General features: G+C 36.9%; 1 protein-coding gene across 1 annotated transcript; it reads left to right on the plus strand.

The window, feature by feature from the left end:
- The first annotated feature begins 7,128 nt into the window (after window positions 1-7,128).
- Window positions 7,129-13,141, plus strand: LOC132124627 (sal-like protein 1). Its single transcript, XM_059535732.1, has 3 exons — window positions 7,129-7,486; window positions 8,447-11,736; window positions 11,859-13,141. Exons 1-3 carry the CDS (start codon window positions 7,444-7,446, stop codon window positions 12,246-12,248), a joined length of 3,723 nt encoding a protein of 1,240 aa, XP_059391715.1. The 5' UTR covers window positions 7,129-7,443; the 3' UTR covers window positions 12,249-13,141.
- The last annotated feature ends 9,689 nt before the right edge of the window (window positions 13,142-22,830 follow it).

Genomic DNA, 22,830 nt, shown 5'->3' on the forward strand with positions numbered 1-22,830 from the left:
TTCTGCAATTGTACAAATATAATGAATATTTAATGAGGAATGTGGAAGAGCGGTTTCTGATTGGTTGTAGCTGAATAACTTGCTGTATCTGTGACATAGGAGCAGTCGATCACAGGTTAAATACTTACACTGTACAGATGGCATCTGCTTTTGCTTATTTATTCATTTCAAATGTGACTAATCACAGAGGGTCAAAAACTAAAGGGTTTCATTAGAAAAGAAGCAAGATGAATATCTGTGGCATATGGGCAGGATCCATCCCAGTCTCTTCAGCATCTGATATTGTTCTTATATGGAATTATTGGCTTCATTGTCGTGCTCCTGTCTATGGAGTTATGCTGTTAAAATCTGTTCTTAGTCATCCAGAGATAATTTATGGAGTCTCCTTTTATTAGCGATCAAACATCATGACATTATCTAATGGCTGAAAAGAATAGCTGTGGGGCACCTGTGTTGATTTGACCTCCATCATCATCATCATCATCAACATCATTATGGAAATGATTCAGAGCTTCTGGGAACTGTGTGTGAGTCTCAGCGCTTCTGCTCCTGAGTCTGAATGAAAGCCGGCCATAGCTGAGGCCATGAGTCAGTGTGTGATCTCAGCGTCTGAAATATGACCACATGCTGCTCTCATGCGGCTCATTCAGCATCAATAAGAGCCCGGGATGGTTATTATGTTGCATTTCATTCAGTGGCCTCAAAAAAAAATCTGAATCTCATTCAATTGGATTAGATTTAACGGGGTCATATGATGTTGCTAAAAAAAACATTATTTTGTGTGTTTGGTGTAATGCAATGTGTTCATGCGGTTTAACGTTTAAGAAAAAAAGCATTATGATGACTGACTTGGGCTCTTTATTTAAATCTGATTAGGAGTCCCATTCATTTTCTTGCCTCTGTGTAAATGATAAAGTAGCATTTAATAAAGTTTGTCCAGAGAAAGTCTAACAGAAAATACATTCACACACCCATATTCAGTTTTTTTTTTCTCTTTAATATATATATCCTCTCATTCTTTACAATCACAGCAGCAGTGGAAACATGGAGGCTGTAAAACACAGGCTTGTTTTGAAGTACTCCATTGAGCTGATATTCCTGAAGAAATATTCATTCTGTCACTCACAGACCTGTCAATCCTGAAGTCGCACCTCACCGCTGGCAGCTTTAGGGGCTGGATTTAGCGCGCCGTGGCAAACACAGCTGACACATCATAAATATGCACTACATTTATGCAGATGTCAGACAATACCTGTCAGTAATGTCCGTGTGCTCTCGTAAAAACAAAAATGAACAGAGCAAGAGTTTAATTCATCTCCAAGGCCATCTTTAAGAACATTTCCATGAAATATTTGCCCTCGATCAAACGGGGAACACTTACCTGCTGGTGAACGATTGAGAGCAGTAAAAGAAAAAACGATGTTATTGCTCAGAGCTTGATCTTTCACAGCTCAGGTCTTCTGTGTTAGGTTTTTCATCTTAGAGCTGTGTAAAAAGACACACATGAGAAACTTGTTGACATACAGTAAGAGTATAGAGCTCTGAGATGAATGTGGATACCGTATCAGAGAACTAATGAGAAATGTTTGAGTTCCTATGAAGATCTGTGATTTGTGATCTGAATCTATAGACGTGTGAGAATTTATCTTTTCTCTCTCCATTTGGTTCAACTGTAATTGTACGAAGCTACTTTTTGTACGCAAAGAATATAAAAACAACAACTTTATTCAACAATTTGTCTCCTCTGTGTCAGTAAATCATGAAATAATTTTCATTTTTGGGTGAACTATCCCTTTAAGGGATCTAATATATGATCATGCAGAATAATGCATACATTTGTGCTTTACAAATACTAATAAACATGCAATGTGCTAGTAATTTGCAATATGCAGCTTAACAGTAAAATGGTCCCTATGTTTTACAACAAAAATAAAGTATGCACTGTAACCTAAAACATTAAAAAATCTAAATTAACTGGTTTTGTTCACTAAATACACTTATTTATAGCACATAAACTACCTTATATGGGTTAAAAGAGATAGAAATATTACTTTGGACTAAAGATTTTGCAGTGTGCTGTGAATGTTCAAATTCTTGTATTGTTTGTCTTATTAAAAGAGTGGCAGGGAATGAATGTATTTCTCTCTTGTCTTTTAACACTATGAAAATGAACGTAGTATTCCGTCTTTCATCTGATGCTTTTGTGGACTGTCTAAGTGGCTCAGTCTTCACAGGATATTGAGGAAGACTGAAAAAAAGGTTTTAAAGGCAGAACAAAACCCCAGACAAAACATCAGTGACAGGCATCAATCCACACATACAAACATACTGGGAATAGGAAAATGCACAGCATCAAAAATGAAAATAACTCTTAAATCTGCAAATAAATGCCAGTTGATATAATAATTCATATGGCTAAAAAACGATTAAAAAATAATAATGCCAGTTTATTTGAAATAAATCACAGAAAAAAAAAAAATTTGAAAAATAAATAAATAAATGGTCCATCGACAAAAATTTTATATTTTCTTTAGAAGTCTTAATAAGACATTTGCTTTGTACTACCATACAAATTTTGTGATTGATTAAAAATAATTTATTTTTATTTAGGGAACCTTAAATGTATCAAATGTGACATTTAATATATTTATATTGTTACAAACTATTTCTATTTCAAATAAATGTCTATTAAAAATAAAATAAATAAATAAAAATCCTTAAAAAATACATCATGAATTCCATTAAAGTAATTTCAACCTTGATAATAATCAGAAATGTTTCTTGAGCAGCAAATCAGCATATTAGAAGGATTTCTCAAGGATCATGTGACACTGAAGACTGGAGTAATGATGCTGAAAACTCAGCTTTAAAAATCACAGAAATAAATGACATTGTAACATACAGTATATTCACATAAAAAAACAACCATTTCAAACAGTAATAGTATTTAACAACAGAAATGTTTGCCTGTATTGGCTGTTATTAAGCCTCTCATCAAAAAACACAACTTGACCCCAAAGAACTAGTTAATTACAGACCGATCTCTAATCTCCCTTTTCTGTCCAAGATACTAAAAAAGGTAGTATTCTCAAAATTATATTCCCTTTCTTAGAGAAAAATGGTATCTGTGAGGATTTCCAGTCAGGATTTAGACTGTATCATAGTACTGAGACTGCTCTCCTTAGAGTTACAAATGATCTGCTCTTATCATCTGACCATGGTTGCTGAGCTATTGGATATTAGTGCAACACAAAATCATTTTGAATAGACTAGAAAACGTTGTTGGCTTCAATGGAAGTGCATTTGCATGGTTCAAATCGTACTTATATGAACACCTTCAATTTGTAGCAGTGAATGAAGAGGTATCATATCAATCACAAGTGCAGTATGCCGTTTGCAAATAGGATTGATAACAGTATTGATATCGGTAAGTATCGGTATCGGTAAGCAGTATCGGTATCGATAAAATGTAAAAGATATCCATCCCTACTTCAGGGTGAGTAATTTAGGGCTTAATTTTTGGCTGAACTATACCTTTAATAAACAAACTCCAGCTAGTCCAAAATGCAGCAGCAAGAGTTCTTACTAGAACCAGGAAGTATGACCATATTAGCCCGGTCCTGTCAACACTGCACTGGCTCCCTATCAAACATCGTATAGATTTTAAAATCTTGCTTATTGTTTATAAACCACTGAATGGTTTAGCACCACAGTATTTGAATGAGCCTCCTTTTACATTATAATCCTCCACGTCCGCTACGTTCTCAAAACTCAAGCAATTTGATAATACCTAGAATATCAAAATCAACTGCGTGCGGCAGATCCTTTTCTTATTTAAATCTAGATTAAAGACCCATCTCTTTAACCTGGCTTACACATAACATACTAATATGCTTTTAATATCCAAATCCATTAAAGTATTTTTAGGCTGCATTAATTAGGTAAACCGGAACCGGGAACACTTCCCATAACACCCTATGTACTTGCTACATCATTAGAAGAATGGCATCTACGCTAATATTAGTCTGTTTCTCTCTTGTTCCGAGGTCACCGTAGCCGCCAGATCCAGTCTGTATCCAGATCAGAGGGTCACTGCAGTCACCCGGATCCAGTACGTATCCAGACCAGATGGTGGATCAGCACCTAGAAAGGACCTCTACATCCCTGAAAGACAGCGGAGACCAGGACAACTAGAGCCCCAGATACAGATCCCCTGTAAAGACCTTGTCTCAGAGGACCACCAGGACAAGACCACAGGAAACAGATGATTCTTCTACACAATCTGACTTTGCTGCAGCCTGGAATTGAACTACTGGTTTCGTCTGGTCAGAGGAGAACTGGCCCCCCAACTGAGCCTGGTTTCTCCCAAGGTTTTTTTCTCCATTCTGTCACCGATGGAGTTTCGGTTCCTTGCCGCTGTCGCCTCTGGCTTGCTTAGTTGGGGTCACTTCATCTACAGCGATATCATTGACTTGATTGCACAGATATTATTTAAACTGAACTGAGCTGGATGATGACATCACTGAATTCAATGAAGAACTGCCTTTAACTGAAAAATTAGTGTTTACTATTGTCATTTTGCATTATTGACTATTTTCCTAATTAATGCTGTACAGTTGCTTTGACACAATCTGTATTGTTAAAAGTGCTATATAAATAAAGTTGACTTGACTTGACTGTATCATTCAAAGTGTTGTTACCTGTAAACACCTCCTTCAGAATATTGCATCAAGTATATCATTTCCAAACAAAACAGTTTGGAGTGAGTAGGAGATATATATGAACATAAATGAGTATATAGACAATGTATTATTAATGCATTACTAGTTTCTCTTGACCTACATTCTGCAATTTTGCTTTTAACAGCAGAAAATGAGCTGGATTGAGTTGATTGAGTTAGAGTGCATTGTAGAATGTCTTGGAATCTTATTGAAAACGAAGTTGCAGTATGAAGAAATACAGCAAAAGACACGGAGCATAAAGGTTGATTCCACAACAACAGTTCAACCAGAAAACACAAAATGATGTGTAAAAGTGGCTATGGCTTAGAGGGAAAAAAAATATTGCCGAGCAGGAAGTCCGGGTGGATAATTATGCACATATAGTGTAAAGATATTGGTGTCAGACAGTGCTGGCATGCTGTTTTTGTTTTTAGGAAGTGGAGGTGTCATTTGTCCATATCAAGTCTGTTGCTAAGGACCTTAGGCCACAGATAATAGCACTCCCGCACAGCCCTTCATATCTAATGACTAAAACATGACTCATATGAGTGCAGTATGAGCACCTGGTGTGCTCCTGTTCACACAAAACCAACATGACATATGTATTTATGTATTTGTGCACTGCACGGAAGAACCATGAATCAAAAGATCAGGTGGACAGTAATAGTCATGTTCACGCGCCATCAAAGAGCAGAGCAAAATTCCTCATGTATAAGGTAACTGGCTCAGGTCAACACTTCATTGTTCACAGCAACACAAGCTGCAGAAAAGAAGCTACAGGTAAAAATAACTTGTTTACATCACAGTGGCATTTGAAAAAATCCTGTTTTTTGAAAACAGACAACCATGCAAAATGTATCATTAGGGCTCAGTGTGGCTCATCATCTATTAATGCATTTGTTTATAATGACTTGTACTGGATGCTGTGCAAACACACAGTAAACTTTTAAGGACTGAGTGTGTGTGTGTGTGTGTGTGTGTGCAGTTTTAGAGGTGAATGAGTGAATCAAAAGTGGGCTGGAAATAATGAATGTGTGTTTGTGTTGCCAACTGAAGTCACATATGCTAAAAATAATTTTAGTTTGTAATGCAGACTGGCTAAGCAGCACTGAATTATGAATGATATAATTTCCCTTTTTATTTTGCTCAGATTTTATTTTTACTTTTTTTAACAGAAAAGGCCATAACACCATTTACTTGTAAACAGAACAGAAACCTGAAGTGAGTTTAATAAAGCACGTAACAATTAAGCTTTAAAAAAAATAAATGTACGATTTATTATTATTATACTCATTAATATCTAGACTATTTAAATGCCAGTTAAAGCTGTCACTATTTACTGTTTAGTATGTAGGCCTATTTATGGTTAAAAAGTCATTATTTAGCAACTCACCCTATTATTCAAATCGTATGACTTTCTTCTGAATTACTTCAATTATTCCGTGAAAGACTGTTTTGCGTTTATAAAGAAAAGTTTTGAGCTTTGGGAAAGACAAACGTCAATATATAAAAAAAAACGAGTTTAAAATGATTCGTTCACGAACTGAACCGATTCTAAAGTTCGGCTCACTGACTCATCTGTCGGTTCGCAGTTAAAGGCTCACTGGGGGGAAGAATAGGCCTATCAATGAATAATAACCACCTGAATGTCGGTCTACTTCTCACACAAAGTTGACGAATGTCTTCAGAAGACGTATCATAGTGGACGAATCTTGTAGACAACAATAATGACACTTTATTGTGATTCTGCGTCCTGTTCATTAATGAATTTCATGCAAAACGTGCAAATTCTTTGGATTTGTATGACGTGAGTACATGATGACTGGGTTATGGTAACCTTTTGTTACCTTTTGTAACGTTGGCAAAAGGTTTACAGTTGAATTGAATATTTCAAAAGACCGATTTTCCTGGACATTTAGCATTTCTTAACTGCGCCCACTCTGTATAAATACTCTTTACTGCAAAACTATAGGTATAACTTTATTATAAATTCCATGACGGTCATAATTTCATTATATAGTTTAATGTTTAAGAGTTTATTAGTTAATATACATTGGCATTAATGTTTGATGCTGTGTAATGGTTAATTAACTATTTTTATGTTTAGCATGATGATGTTTGTAAATGTCTCATTAATGAAAGATATATTATAAAATGTGACTAGGAGACATCACTGTGGTTTTGTGTTGCTGCTGGTGAAACAATCCTTTACATTACTAGTCACTGATTCATGCTCTCTTACACGCTTTAATGAGAACAGTCTACGCCTATCTGAAGCACACTGACCAATAGAATCGCTGATGGGCGTGGCCGTGAACCGCCTTGGCCAATAGGAATATTGAAGGGCGGAGCTGAGCGCGCTCAACGCTGTCAAAGAATTTCCTCATGGATTTGCGGTCTTGGAGTTGTCATGTTTTGAGTTGTGGGAGTGTGTTTAATTTGAATATTGTGATCGACAGTGCGGTGATGTATGAACGGCTTTCGCTTATAAATTATTTAATTATTCTTTGCTGACATTACTGCGATTAGCACATTCCTTTGTGATAATCGCATTTTCATTCCTGCCAACTTTATTTCTCAGTTATGATGAATATGTAAACAGTCCGGCGGTAGGTTCACCCAGACCGGGGCTCATTGACAAGGATGCTTTTGGTTGGACACTGATTCATTTTGATTGGGACACTTGTGGATTCTTTAGGGAGAAAAACAGAGTTATTCCAGCATGTCCCGGAGGAAACAGGCTAAGCCACATTATGTTCTCATCGGTAAGTTTTCTATCACTTTCTGAAAATAGCATGCTGATGTTTGATCAAAGCGCGCAAAGATAAGTTAGAAAAAAGCACTGAATGTGTGTAACATTTCTTTCTTATCCACGAATTTTAATACATAGCAACTACTACAACTATTTCTTCTTCTCTCTCTCTCTCTCTCTCTAGTATTCTGAGCGTTTCCTTCAAAGTGTCATTGTTACAACAACTTAATCTACAACTGCCCAGGAAATTTGTCATTTTACCTGCATTGTGGGAAAACTTTTTTTTTTTCAAAAAGTGTTGCTTCCGTCAGTCATTTAAATCTATTACCAAAGTTTTTAGAAATGTTCAAATAATCTCTTATTTTTCTTGAATTAATGGGAAATAAAAATGTATCAACCATCTATAAAATAAAATTTTGTCACAAACTAGCTAGTCCCTACTAAGTGGGGCAAGTTTAATTTAGGCTAGTTTATTCTGCAACTCTGTTGCTAACAACCCTGTTGCCCATTCATTTTCATAAAATAAATAAATTAATACAAATCCATTGGTGTAAAGTATATTGAAAAACAGACCTTTTTGTACACTATTAATAAATAATTCATATTGTTAAACTTTACATTATCTGCTTTATTTTGGGGAAAAAAAGGTTTTATCAAAACCATGTCAATCATAGGATATCCTAGATATGCACATGAAACAAAACTGTTCTTTTTACATAATTTGAGATCAGTTTGAAAATACCAAAGTTATTGTAAAAACGTAAACAGATTTTTCTTAATACTCAATATGCATATGATGTTATACTTGGTAACTAGGAAGTAATTTTATAATAAGAATTAAATTTTCGTACTATGTCATGAATTGTGTTACATCTGAGATGCATAATACTGTGTTGTCTTTTTTTCACTGAGATGCTATCTAATATGATCTTATATAAAAACTGTGTATCTTTTTTTTCTTCTTGAAATTCAGATCACACAATGGAGAATGACCCCACTCCAAACTGCGATCTCTATATCTGTGAACAATGCTGCGCTGAATTTTCCAGTACAACAGACCTAAACCAACATCAGAAAGACTGTTCAAAAGATCAATTAGTGGTAATAGTTAGTGAAAACGAAAGCCTATATTCTCCACCTTCTGGCCTCAAAATTGATTCACCATTCTTCAACAATGAGGAGAATTTGGATGGATTGACAAGAAATGAACATATAGAAGAACCTTGTGACTTTTGTGATGATGGAATATCAGTGGAAGCTGACAAATACTTACACACTTTTAAAAACAGCAGTCATGATAATGAAAAACATCATTATGCTGATGGCTTTAGCTCAGAATTCTCAACTATACTACCTCAAGAGAATACCTTACTTGAGTTATGTAAATTATCAGCCATTAATAGCAATGTCTTCATTGAGAACCTAGAAAACACCAAAGTTGCTGTTGCTCAGTTCTCACATGAAACAAGTTTAAATCTAAAGACAAGATGCAGAAACGCCAGCAACAGCAAAATGGCCGCCTCTGGTTTGATTGAGCAGCTGTTAACACTGCAGGAACAGCAGGAGCAGCAGTTAAAACTAATTGAAGGAATTCAATGCCAAATAATGCTATTAGCAACCCAAAATTCTGATACACCTGTGGCCACAAATACCTACAATGGTCTGTCTCAAACCAGTTCACTGATAAAACTTAGCTCACACATCTCTGAACAACTCACAGCAGCTGCTGGGCTAGTAGAAAACATAGCTGCTAATGTTAAACCGTATAAACATGTTATTTCACAAAACAACCAAGGTGGCTTAAAGGGCGATAAAGGAAACTTCCAAATGACGGATGAAAACAGAGGCAACCAATCAAAGGTTGGTAGATATCTGTGTAGTAATCAGTCTTTGAATGACAACACAGTCAGTGATACGGCTGATGGCACAGCTCATTTAAAAAATCCTGCACAATCTCCTACTTCAATTACAGATGTGATTCTAAACAAACTTGAATTGCCCCATAAACCAAACATCTTTAATATTTCTGAAAACTCATTGCCTAGTATTGGTGCAATTGTGGAGGACCTGAATGCTTTGACTGCCCTAGCCCAGCATAGGAAAGCCAAACCCCTCAATGTAAGTGTATGTGAACACAAGAGACCATCTGAAGATTGTATATTCAAGCACAAATGCAGGTTCTGTGCCAAAGTATTTGGAAGTGATAGTGCTTTGCAAATACACCTGCGTTCTCACACTGGAGAGCGACCCTACAAATGTAACATATGTGGAAGTCGGTTTTCCACCCGTGGGAATCTCAAAGTCCACTTCCAACGTCACAAGGAGAAGTATCCTAGCATACTAATGAATCCTTGTCCGGTTCCAGAGCATTTAGATAATGTCCCAACCAGCACAGGTATCCCATATGGCATGTCTCTGCCTCCTGAGAAGCCTGCTCTTACCTGGTTGGAAAGTAAACCTTTAATGGGTAACTCACTTGGCTTTAGACTGCCACCATCTTTTCCAAGTCTTCCACCCATCATTAAAAAAGAGGAGGAAGGGATATCAATAACTAAACATAGTCCTGTTGTCAATGAGGTGTCTGAGAGAAGTAATGGACATCAAGAGGGATTTGGTTGTAGCCCTCCTCTAATTTCAAATGAGAAATTACAAGAGGTTACACAACCCTTGAGTGTTGCTAACTTACTAAGCTCCTCATGGGAGGGTTCAAGAGACGACATTGCTATTAATACCTTGGACAATACAACCTTAATAACCAAGCTAAAACCGGAGCAGATTGAAACCAGATTTCTTTTTGGAGGTCTTCCAAATCCTCCTGGGGCATCTGAGACTTCACAGCTGGAGCAGTTAGTGGAGAACATTGACAAGAAGTCTACTGACCCCAATGAGTGTGGAATCTGCCACCGGGTTCTTAGCTGTCAAAGTGCCCTTAAAATGCATTTCCGCACCCATACCGGAGAAAGGCCATTCAAATGCAGAGTGTGTGGACGGGCGTTTACAACCAAGGGCAATCTCAAGACACACTACAGCATTCATCGTTCCATGACACCTCTTAGAATACATCATTCATGCCCAATATGTCAAGAAAAGTTTACAAATGCAATGGTTCTACAGCAGCATATCCACATGCATATGGGTGGTCACATTCCTAATGTCCCATTGCATGATAGCTTTGCAGAAACCATGGATCAGGATGCTGACTCTGTAGATGGTAGGACCTTGGGAGAGGATACCTTGTCCAGTGAGAACATGGATGTTATGGAAGGTGAATCCGATTCAAAATACCCAGCCTCTTTACCGGACAGCCTATGTTCTTCCCCTGCTTCTTTTGAGTTTGCCACAGTAACTGGGTCAGAGAGTCAGATTGCAGTTTCGAATGTGGAAACTTTGTTAAATGTCGATAAATTGACTTTGGGGAATGGATCAGTGGATGGAGACTGCTCAACCCTGAGATTATCTTCACTAGATAGTGACAATGAGAGTGTAAGGAGAGGGATTTCCTCCATCACTCAGATGACACCCTCCTGGAACCCATCTTCCACCAATGGCTCTGCTTATGAAAAGCAAGGATACACTACAATGGACAGAAATTTGAAATCTGCTGAATCAAAAATCTCAAACCTACAGCCAAATCTTACAGTATCTAGATTACTTGATGGAACATCTAGAGATACACCAAAAGATAGCTTGACTATGATTTTTCCATTTAATGAGCATGGATCCCAAAAAAGCAATGTTTGTGATATATGCAACAAGACATTTGCCTGTCAAAGCGCTCTGGATATTCATTATCGAAGTCACACCAAAGAGCGACCATTCATCTGCACTTCATGCAACAGAGGGTTCTCAACCAAAGGTAACCTTAAACAGCACATGCTTACCCACCAGATGGAAGAGTTACCTTCACAATTGATTCAGCCAGCAAATCAGATCCTGATTTTTCCAACAAACCAGTTTCTACCCTCCATGGAACCAGTTAATCCCTCAAAAAGGATTGACCACAATGGGTTCATCAAAAAAGATCCTAAAGATTCACACACAGGTATAGTAAGCTCAACAGCTTCCACATTGCCTGTACTTTCTACACCAAAATTAACAGCAACACCACTTCGGCGAACAGCTAAACAGCACTTCTGTCACATTTGTGGGAAGACCTTCTCTTCTTCGAGTGCGCTACAAATTCATGAAAGAACCCACACTGGTGAGAAACCCTTTGCCTGCAACATATGTGGACGTGCATTTACCACTAAAGGAAATTTGAAGGTACACCAGTTAAAAGATGTTAAAGATGTTCAGTCACTTTTTTTGTATAGATTCAGTTGTAGCATTCCAGATACCTCATAGCCAATTACCTACTTGCATTTTGCATCTTGTTTTCTATCTAGGTTCATATGGGAACTCACATGTGGAGCAGTTCTCCAGCTAGACGAGGTCGCAGACTTTCTGTTGATGGTCCATTCCTTAGATCCAATTCCGAGCAATTTCAGGAATCTTCCTCAAAAGATGTTGTGGGTAAAGTGGATAACGGAAATTCCTTAGGCCTCTGGAGCCAATATACCTCTCTCGCTAGTGGTTTGGTTGCAAGGACAAATGAAACACCTGTAATTCAAAATGGTGTCATACCTCGCCTGTCGATTTCTGCTGGGCAACTGGAAAACATAGAAAAATTGCAACTCAACAGAGCTTTACCTTGGCTTGAGAGATTGAGTGAAAATGTTGCAACCTTTCATTTCCGACAGTTGGCAGAAGACAATAAAACAACAGCGACAAATTGAATTTTGTCTTTCAGGGTGCAAACCTGTACATTCAAATGTGATGCAATTTCATATGCATGTTGATTCTTTTAGCATTTTTGTACGTGTACCCTATGTAGTGACATTAAGACAAATTCTATTGTTTCTTAGTTAGGACAGATATTCAAAACTGAAGTAGTGTTGATTGTATTTTATAAATTAATTTGATGCTTTTTGTTGTTTTGCTGAGGAACATTCTAAGTATTCTTAATATGCAGCTATTATCTTTTATTTTACAATTAAGTATTTTGTTTTATTATTAACTGAAGGTATTTATCCAGTACATTTGCTAAACTCGTTATAGGATTTGTAATGAGGTACATTTGTTTCATTTAATGGATAAATGAATCCCTATTTCTTATCAGAAACTACTTATCAGTCAGTGTTTCTCAATATTATATTTTGTGCTTGAATTATGTGTTCTTTCATACGTACAGTATTTAGATTGTAAATGTAAACACTAAACCTTGCTAAAACTATTTATTTTTACCCTTTAAAAAATACTCTCTACTTGTATACTGTTACATTGGAGGAACTGTTATGTATGACCTTATTTTATGTTGTGGCATCATGTCTTGTATATTATGGCAACTGCATAAGTTCTCAAAGCCATTTTCCATTTCAACTGTCTTTGCATTTGGCTTATACAAAGCATGAATCATTTCATTTCAAAGGAGTGTGCTTTTGTAATTTTACTTAAAGTCGTACCATATGAGTGTGTATACCTTCAAGCAAGTCTCCTATTTCATTGATTCACCTTTAACTAAGAAATTAATCTTTCCCTACTTCCACACAAGCAGAATTCATGCCCTTTCTCTAATGATAAAAAATCAAGGTCACCTTGTCCTCTGCATTTACATTTCAATAAACTTACCGAAGATAACACATTGTGTTAATACGCAATGATCTTTGCCAGTGGAAGATGATCCTTCTACAACCAAAATAATAGAGGCCATTCATCAAGCAGATACGACTCATCAGCTCTACCTCATGTCTGTAAACCATACAGACAGATGGTCAGCAATGTTTTAGCATTTGTTGTCTGAACTCTGGAAGACTATTTAATAGGTGATAAAATGTGCAAATTAGCAAATTTGAATAATGTGGTTATTATTACTGTGATCATTGTCATATAGCTAATGTGCTGTGATATGGCTGCTTTTATAATTGTATTTTCCATCGCTTATGATCAGAGCTGATGCCTACTGAGTCTTGGTCTCTACAAAGATTTCTTCCTCATTTTAATTGTAACAAGAAACTAAATAGGGCATACAAACTTGTGGTCCATTGTGTGCAGAGCTGTTCGACTGGACTCTCCCATAAAGTTCAATTCCTCCATAGTGACACATCCTGTGTAAGCAAAAACATTGACATCTGTTGAGTAATATGTCCACTGAATGTCTACAATAATACTACATACCAAATCCCTCGGTGAATAAGATCTGCCCTTTTAACTGTCAAAGTCTATTAGACACTCTTCCCAGCGCACCAGAGACCAGCTGACGGGAACCCAACACCTTCCCGCCTGCCACCATTAGCATTATAAAATGAGCAATCAGCTAGAATGAAGCTCAAGGGAGTCTAGAGCTATCCAGATACTTATCTGATTCAAACAGATGGGAGGTACTGGAGGTGTAAGCAGGTGGGTAAAGACCTGATGGGTGACTAGGGTTCAGATGATGTTTTACATTCCTCAGATACACGGATGGTGCCAAAATGGTGGCTTGACTTCTTCCTAAAATGAAAATGGCAATATGGAATTATTTCACTTAATGTATGGACCATTGCTTGGCTAAACAGTTTATATTATCAGTAAGTAGAAACTCAAAAAAGGTAAGGTGAAACTCACAAAACCTGTTATCTGCATGCATGTCCAAGTTGTATTTTACCCCAATATCAAAAGAAAGTATAAGACATTATACAGTAGATTACATAAAGAAACTAGGACCTTTATTTTTCTGTGGTGTGTTATTTTAAAGAAAATATTTATTTAATATACATAAAAAAGTAATTCTCATACTGCAATACAAAATAATGATACATAAATTAATATGTATTCATACCTGACAATAGTATTTGTTGCACTGCCTTTAATTTGAAATATAGTAAAAAAAAAAAAAAAAAAAAAAAAATATATATATATGTATATATATATATATAATTAAAATAATGTGTTGAAAGAGACAATTTAATGTGATTTTAAAATGACAAAAAAAATCTTAATGGTTCTAAAAATAGGTTATGTTTTCTTTATGCAAAATATTAATTCTTATTTCTTTTCATTTTGAAAAGAAGTGCAGCATGCAATAAATATAAGTAGTACTACACTCATTTACATTTATTTTATATTTAAACATGTCAAAGGGACTGCATTGTGTTGTGATAGCAATATTAGAAGAATTTAAGACAATTCAAGTTTATTTGTATAGCCCTTTTACAATACAAATCGTTACAAAGCAACTTTACAGAAAATTATGTTTCTACAATATTTAGTAATAGCTTATAAGTGGTGACTGTCAGTTTGTGCACGTATGACAGGATTTGTAAAAAAAATTATACAAGTCGTAGTCAGCCAGATGATGAACATTATTAATATTATTAATAATTATTATATGATGCAGTCACACTTGTAGCAATATTTGTTAGTTCTGTTGTTGACTCAGGGTTAGCATCATCTGAGGTCCTCTGAGGGTCAGCATCATCAAAGTCACCTTTATTTATATAGCGCTTTAAACAAAATACATTGCGTCAAAGCAACTGAACAACATTCATTAGGAAAACAGTGTCAATAATGCAAAAATGATAGTTAAAGACAGTTCATCATTGGATTCAGTTATGTCATCTCTGTTCAGTTAAATAGTGTCTGTGCATTTATTTGCAATCAAGTCAACGATATCGCTGTAGATGAAGTGTCCCCAACTAAGCAAGCCAGAGGCGACAGCGGCAAGGAACCGAAACTCCATCGGTGACAGAATGGAGAAAAAAACCTTGCGAGAAACCAGGCTCAGTTGGGGGGCCAGTTCTCCTCTGACCAGACGAAACCAGTAGTTCAATTCCAGGCTGCAGCAAAGTCAGATTGTGCAGAAGAATCATCTGTTTCCTGTGGTCTTGTCCTGGTGCTCCTCTGAGACAAGGTCTTTACAGGGCATCTGTATCTTGGGCTCTAGTTGTCCTGGTCTCCGCTGTCTTTCAGGGATGTAGAGGTCCTTTCTAGGTGCTGATCCAGCATCTGGTCTGGATACGTACTGGATCCGGGTGACTGCAGTGACCCTCTGATCTGGATACAGACTGGATCTGGTGGCCACGGTGACCTCGGAACAAGAGAGAAACAGACAAATATTAGCGTAGATGCCATTCTTCTAATGATGTAGCAAATACAGTACATAGGGTGTTATGGGAAGTGTTTTCGGTTCCAGTTTACCTAATTAATGCAGCCTAAAAATAATTTAACGGATTTGGATAATAAAAGCATATTAGTATGTTATGTGTATGCCAGTTTAAAGAGATGGGTCTTTAATCTAGATTTAAACTGCAAGAGTGTGTCTGCCTCCCGAACAATGTTAGGTAGGTTATTCCAGAGTTTAGGCGCCAAATAGGAAAAGGATCTGCCGCCCGCAGTTGATTTTGATATTCTAGGTATTATCAAATTGCCTGAGTTTTGAGAACGTAGCGGACGTGGAGGATTATAATGTAAAAGGAGCTCATTCAAATATTGAGGTGCTAAACCATTCAGGGCTTTATAAGTAATAAGCAATATTTTAAAATCTATACGATGCTTGATAGGGAGCCAGTGCAGTGTTGACAGGACCGGGCTAATATGGTCATACTTCCTGGTTCTAGTAAGAACTCTTGCTGCTGCATTTTGGACTAGCTGTAGTTTGTTTACTAAGCGTGCAGAACAACCTCCCAATAAAGCATTACAATAATCTAATCTTGAGGTCATAAATGCATGGATTAACATTTCTGCATTTGACATTGAGAGCATTTATATATATTTTTGAGATGGAAAAATGCAGTTTTACAAATGCTAGAAACGTGGCTTTCTAAGGAAAGATTGCGATCAAATAGCACACCTAGGTTCCTAACTGATGACGAAGAATTGACAGAGCAACCATCAAGTCTTAGACAGTGTTCTAGGTTATTACAAGCAGAGTTTTTAGGTCCTATAATTAACACCTCTGTTTTTTTCAGAATTTAGCAGTAAGAAATTACTTGTCATCCAGTTTTTTATATCTACTATGCAATCCATTAGTTTTTCAAATTGGTGTGTTTCACCGGGCTGCGAAGAAATATAGAGCTGAGTATCATCAGCATAACAGTGAAAGCTAACACCATATTTCCTGATGATATCTCCCAAGGGTAACATATGCTGCACTTGTTAAAATTACAAATGACCTGCTTCTTGCGTCAGATCAAGGCTGCATCTCATTTCTAGTCTTACTTGATCTTAGTGCTGCGTTCGACACCATAGATCATGACATACTCATAGATCGATTACAAAACTATACAGGTATTCAAGGGCAGGCTCTAAGATGGTTTAGATCCTACCTGTCCGATCGCTACCATTTTGTTTACTTAAATGGGGTGTCATCTCATTTATCATCAGTAAAATATGGAGTGCCACAAGGATCCGTCCTAGGTCCCCTTCTATTTTCAATATACATGTTGCCCCTTGGTAATATTATTAGAAAATACGGAATTAGCTTCCACTGTTATGCTGATGATACTCAGCTATATATTTCAACGAGACCAGATGAAACTTCCCAATTATCTAAGCTAACAGAGTGTGTTAAAAATGTAAAAGATTGGATGACAAATAATTTTCTCCAATTAAATTCGGATAAGACAGAGATATTAATTATTGGACCAAAAAACACCACACAGAATCTTGTAGATTACAATCTGCAACTAGACGGATGTACTGTTACTTCCTCTACAGTCAGAAATCTGGGTGTTATATTAGACAGCAATTTGTCTTTTGAAAATCATATTTCCAATGTTACAAAAACCGCATTCTTCCATCTTAGAAACATTGCCAAGCTACGAAACATGTTATCTGTTTCTGATGCAGAAAAGCTAGTTCATGCTTTCATGACCTCTAGACTGGACTATTGTAATGGACTTCTAGGTGGTTGTCCTGCTTCGTCAATAAACAAGCTACAGGTAGTCCAAAATGCAGCAGCTAGAGTCCTTACCAGGTCAAGAAAATATGATCATATTACCCCAATTTTACAGTCTCTGCACTGGCTACCTATTAAGTTCCGTATCTGTTACAAATTATCATTACTTACCTATAAGGCCCTAAATGGTTTAGCTCCTGCGTACCTAACTAGCCTTCTACCACGCTACAACCCATCACGCACCCTAAGGTCACAAAATGCTGGACTTTTGTTTAGTTCCTAGGATAGCAAAGTCCACTAAAGGAGGTAGAGCTTTTTCACATTTGGCTCCCAAACTCTGGAATAGCCTTCCTGATAATGTTCGGGGTTCAGACACACTCTCTCTGTTTAAATCTAGATTAAAAACGCATCTCTTTCGCCAAGCATTCGAATAATGTATCTCTTAAATTGTGAGTGTAGTTGCATCTGCATTTTTATTCTTTAGCTTGGGTTAAACTAATTTTACTTTGTTGGATCAGCAGCTATGCTAATGATGTCTCTATTTTGTTTCTATGTTTTGCCACGGGATTTACATCCCGTGGTAACTAGGATTTACACAAGCTCCAGTCTGGATCCAGAACACCTGAGAAGAGATGAAGCTGACCCTCAGAGGACCCCAGATGATGCTAACCTTGAATCAACAAACAGAACTAACAATTATTGCTACATGTGTGACTGCATCCTATAATTACTATTAATTAATAATATTGATAGTTCATCATCTAGCTGACTACGTCTTGTATTATTATTATTATTTTTATTTTTTCTAAAATCCTGTCAAACGTGCACAAACTACTAGCTACTACTAAATATTGTAGAAACATAATTTTCTGTAAAGTTGCTTTGTAATGATTTGTATTGTAAAAAGCGCTATACAAATAAACTTGAATTGAATTGAATTGAACATATAAAGCGTGAAGAGTAGCGGCCCTAGTACTGAGCCTTGAGGTACTCCATACTGCACTTGTGATCGATAGGATACATCTTCATTCACTGCTACGAACTGATGGCGGTCATATAAGTACGATTTAAACCATGCTAATGTACTTCCACTGATGCCAACAAAGTGTTCAAGTCTATGCAAAAGAATGTTGTGGTCAATTGTGTCAAACGCAGCACTAAGATCCAATTAAACTAATAGAGAGATACACCCACGATCAGATGATAAGAGCAGATCATTTGTAATTCTAAGGAGAGCAGTCTCAGTACTATGATACGGTCTAAATCCTGACTGGATAAATTGAAGCAACACCTCCACCTTTGCCTTTTAGACGCGGCTCATGTTTATAACCAGGTAACCAGGTTTATAGCCAGGTTTCTGTCAAACAGAGTACATCTATATTATGATCAGTGATCATATTATTTACAAAAAGTGTTTTCGTAGAAAGGGATCTGATATTCAATAAGCCAAGCTTTATCATTTGTTTATCCATATTGCTTCTGTTTTTTATTTGTTGAACCTCAATTAAATTTTTAATCTTAACTTGGTTTGGACGTTTTTTGTTTTTTTTCTAGTTCGGGGAACAGACACAGTCTCTATAGTGTAATATCTAGGTGAAAAAGTCTCTATGTGCTGAGAATTAACTGACCTCTGTGACGGGAGGCAGCTAGCAGACGGTCGGTTTAGCCAGTCTGTCTGCTTCCTGACCTGGGCCCCAGTTAGTCAAGTATAAATACTAAGACTATTTGCCATATTTCTAGAGAGAAGAGAGGCGCCACCCCAGGAGGGATGAAGACCATCTCTTTTAAACAGGTCAGGTCTGCCCAACATCTCTTCTCAGCTGTTCTGGATCCAGACTGGAGCTTGTGTAAATCCTAGTTACCACGGGATGTAATTCCCATGGCAAAACATAGAAAAAATTAGAGACATCATTAGCATAGCTGCTGATTCAACAAAGTAAAATTAATTAGTTTAACCCAAGCTAAAGAATAAGAATGCACATTTGATCAGATACAACTATACTCACAATTTAAGATACATTATTCAAATGCTTGTTGAAAGAGATGCGTTTTTAATCTAGATTTAAACAGAGAGAGTGTGTCTGAACCCCCGAACATTATCAGGAAGGCTATTCCAGAGTTTGGGAGCCAAATGTGAAAAAGCTCTACCTCCTTTAGTGGACTTTGCTATCCTAGGAACTACCAAAAGTCCAGCGTTTTGTGACCTTAGGGAGCGTGATGGATTGTAACATGGTATAAGGCTAGTTAGGTACGCAGGAGCTAAACCATTTAGGGCCTTATAGGTAAGTAATGATAATTTGTAACTGATACGGAACTTAATAGGTAGCCAGTGCAGAGACTGTAAAATTGGGGTAATATGATCATATTTTCTTGACCTGGTAAGGACTCTAGCTGCTGCATTTTGGACGACCTGTAGCTTGTTTATTGAAGAAGCAGGACAACCACTTAGAAGTGCATTACAATAGTCCAGTCTAGAGGTCATAAATGCATGAACTAGCTTTTCTGCATCAGAAAAAGACAACATGTTTCGTAGCTTGGCAATGTTTCTAAGAGGGAAGAATGCAGTTTTTGTAACATGGGAAATATGATTTTCAAAAGACAAGTTGCTGTCTAATATAACACCCAGATTTTTGACTGTAGAAGAAGTAACAGTACATCCGTCTAGTTGCAGATTGTAATCTACAAGATTCTGTGTAGTGTTTTTTGGTCCAATAATTAATATCTCTGTCTTATCCGAATTTAATTGGAGAAAATTATTGGTCATCCAATCTTTTACATTTTTAACACACTCTGTTAGCTTAGATAATTTAGAGGTTTCATCTGGTCTCGTTGAGATATATAGCTGAGTATCATCAGCATAACAGTGGAAGCTAATTCAGTATTTTCTAATTATATTACCAAGGGGCAACATGTATATTGAAAATATAAGGGGACCTAGGACGGATCCTTGTGGCACTCCATATTTTACTGATGATAAATGAGATGACTCCCCATTTAGGTAAACAAAATGGTAGCGATCGGACAGGTAGAATCTAAACCATCTTAGAGCCTGCCCTTGAATACCTGTATAGTTTTGTAATCGATCTATGAGTATGTCATGATCTATGGTGTCGAACGCAGCACTAAGATCAAGTAAAACTAGAAATGAGATGCAGCCTTGATCTGACGCAAGAAGCAGGTCATTTGTAATTTTTAACAAGTGCAGTTTCTGTGCTATGGTGGGGCCTGAACCTGACTGAAATTCTTCATACAGATAATTTTTGTGTAGGAAGGTGCTCAATTGAGCAGACACAACTTATTCTAAAATTTTAGACATAAATGGAAGATTTGAAATAGGCCTATACTTTGCCAGTTCACTAGGATCTAGTTTTGGTTTCTTAATAAGAGGCTTAATAACCGCCAGCTTGAATGGTTTTGGGACGTGACCTAAAGATAACGACGAGTTAATAATATTGAGAAGCGGTTCTTCGGCTACAGGTAACAACTCTTTCAGTAATTTAGTGGGTACAGGATCTAATAAACATGTTGTTGGTTTAGATACAGTGATAAGTTTATTTAGCTCTTCCTGTCCTATAGTTGTAAAGCACTGCAGTTTATCTTTGGGTGCGATGGATGAAACTGAAGTGTTAGACGCTGTAGAATCTACATTCGCTATTGTATTTCTAATGTTATCTATTTTATCAGTGAAGAAATTCATAAAGTCATTACTATTTAACGTTGGTGGAATATTTTAACCAGGTGGCGTCTGGTAATTTGTTAATTTAGCCACTGTGCTAAATAAAAACCTTGGATTGTTTTGGTTATTTAAGTTTGTGTATATGCTCTGCCCTGGCATTTTTTAGAGCCTGTCTATAGCTGGACATACTGTTTTTCCATGCAATTCTAAAAACTTCCATGTTAGTTTTCCTCCATTTGCGTTCAAGACTACGAGTTACTTTCTTGAGAGAGTGTGTATTACTGTTATACCATGGCACAGTACGTTTTTCTCTAACTTTTTTCAATTTGATGGGGGCAACAGCTTCTAATGTATTAGAGAAAATAGTGCCCATGTTGTCAGTCATTTCGTCTAATTCATGTGTATTTTTGGGTACAAATAGCAGTTGAGATAGATCAGGCAGGTTATTTGCGAATCTGTCTTTGGTGACTGGAACAATAGTTCTGCCCAGACGGTAACGCTGAGACATATAGTTAATATCAGTGATATGCAGCATGCACGATACAAGGAAATGGTCTGTAACATCATCACATTGAGGTACGATATCTATAGCAGTAAGATCTATTCCATGCGATATAATTAAATTTAGTGTATGATTAAAACGATGACAGACATTAGATTAAGTAAAAAAATAATAATAATTGAACCACGTCATTCTTATGTGATTCAATCTTGCTGTATTAGAGCTTATTTTGCTGAATTAGGTTGCAAAATATGTGTAACCCTTTCCCATGTTATAAAGGAAGTACAGTGACATGAAAAACAGAGAATGACACAAGAGCCGTCGAACTGTCCACAGACCGGACAGCCTTTTTCTAAGAACTCATCACAGAGGAACAAAACAGTGCTTTTCCAATCATCACATATTTCTGTTCAAAACTGCTGACATCAACCACTGTTTACAATGCACAGAAAGAATTTCCTGTGTAAGCATTTTGCCTGCGATCATCACACTTTTGTTGGCCTGACAATGGAAATATTCAATAACAGAGCAACGGCCAAATCTCCAGCAGGGCTTAAACATATCCAGCCCAAACCCGGCTATTGATAACACTGTGATTATGGCATTGTGTGAGGCATCCGTACGGCTCAGATCATATCTGATCATAAACGCTGTGTGGACTCTCTGATGACTATGGGGTCAGTCAGTGCTGATGTATAACAGAATAACATGCACGGGACAGCTGAGTTTGCCATTTTTTTGATTGTGACACACAGAGGGGACTGTATCCCAAATATGGTGGTACTATAGTAGTCACTTGCATCATCAATGGATCCTATGCAGTGAATGGGTGCATTTGTCCAAACAGCTGATAAAAACATCACATCATCAGCCAAAAGCTGATTTTAAACTTTTGGCTAAAATATGAGTCCATAATCCATAATCATGCTTCTGCATGTGAAAAAAAAAATCCATCCTCTGTTGAGGATCAAATTCCACTTTCACAATTGTTTAAAAGGGTTTTGGACTGTTTTAGTTTCTAAATGGCGCTTGATCTGTGCATATTCTCTCCTGATTCAGACGAAAATCATTTGTGAAAGCAATGATTTAATGACACATTTGTTTCTGACAAACATGCAGCGTTTCACTTCACAAGATGTTAACTGATGGACTGGAGTGGTGTGGATTACTTGTCGATTGTTGTGATGTTTTTATCAGCTGTTTGGACTCTCATTCTGACGGCACCCATTCACTGCAGAGGATCTATTGGTGAGCAAGTGATGCTAA

This window comes from Carassius carassius, chromosome 43, assembly GCF_963082965.1.
Source record: "Carassius carassius chromosome 43, fCarCar2.1, whole genome shotgun sequence".
Lineage (NCBI taxonomy): Eukaryota > Metazoa > Chordata > Actinopteri > Cypriniformes > Cyprinidae > Carassius > Carassius carassius.

Bases quoted from the DNA above. Each gene is read 5' to 3' on its own strand.
- LOC132124627 (XM_059535732.1), top strand. From the start codon at position 7,444: ATGTCCCGGAGGAAACAGGCTAAGCCACATTATGTTCTCATCG. The intron at 7,487-8,446 runs GTAAGTTTTCTA...CTTGAAATTCAG, and splicing joins GCCACATTATGTTCTCATCG to ATCACACAATGGAGAATGAC. The intron at 11,737-11,858 runs GTACACCAGTTA...TTTTCTATCTAG, and splicing joins CCACTAAAGGAAATTTGAAG to GTTCATATGGGAACTCACAT.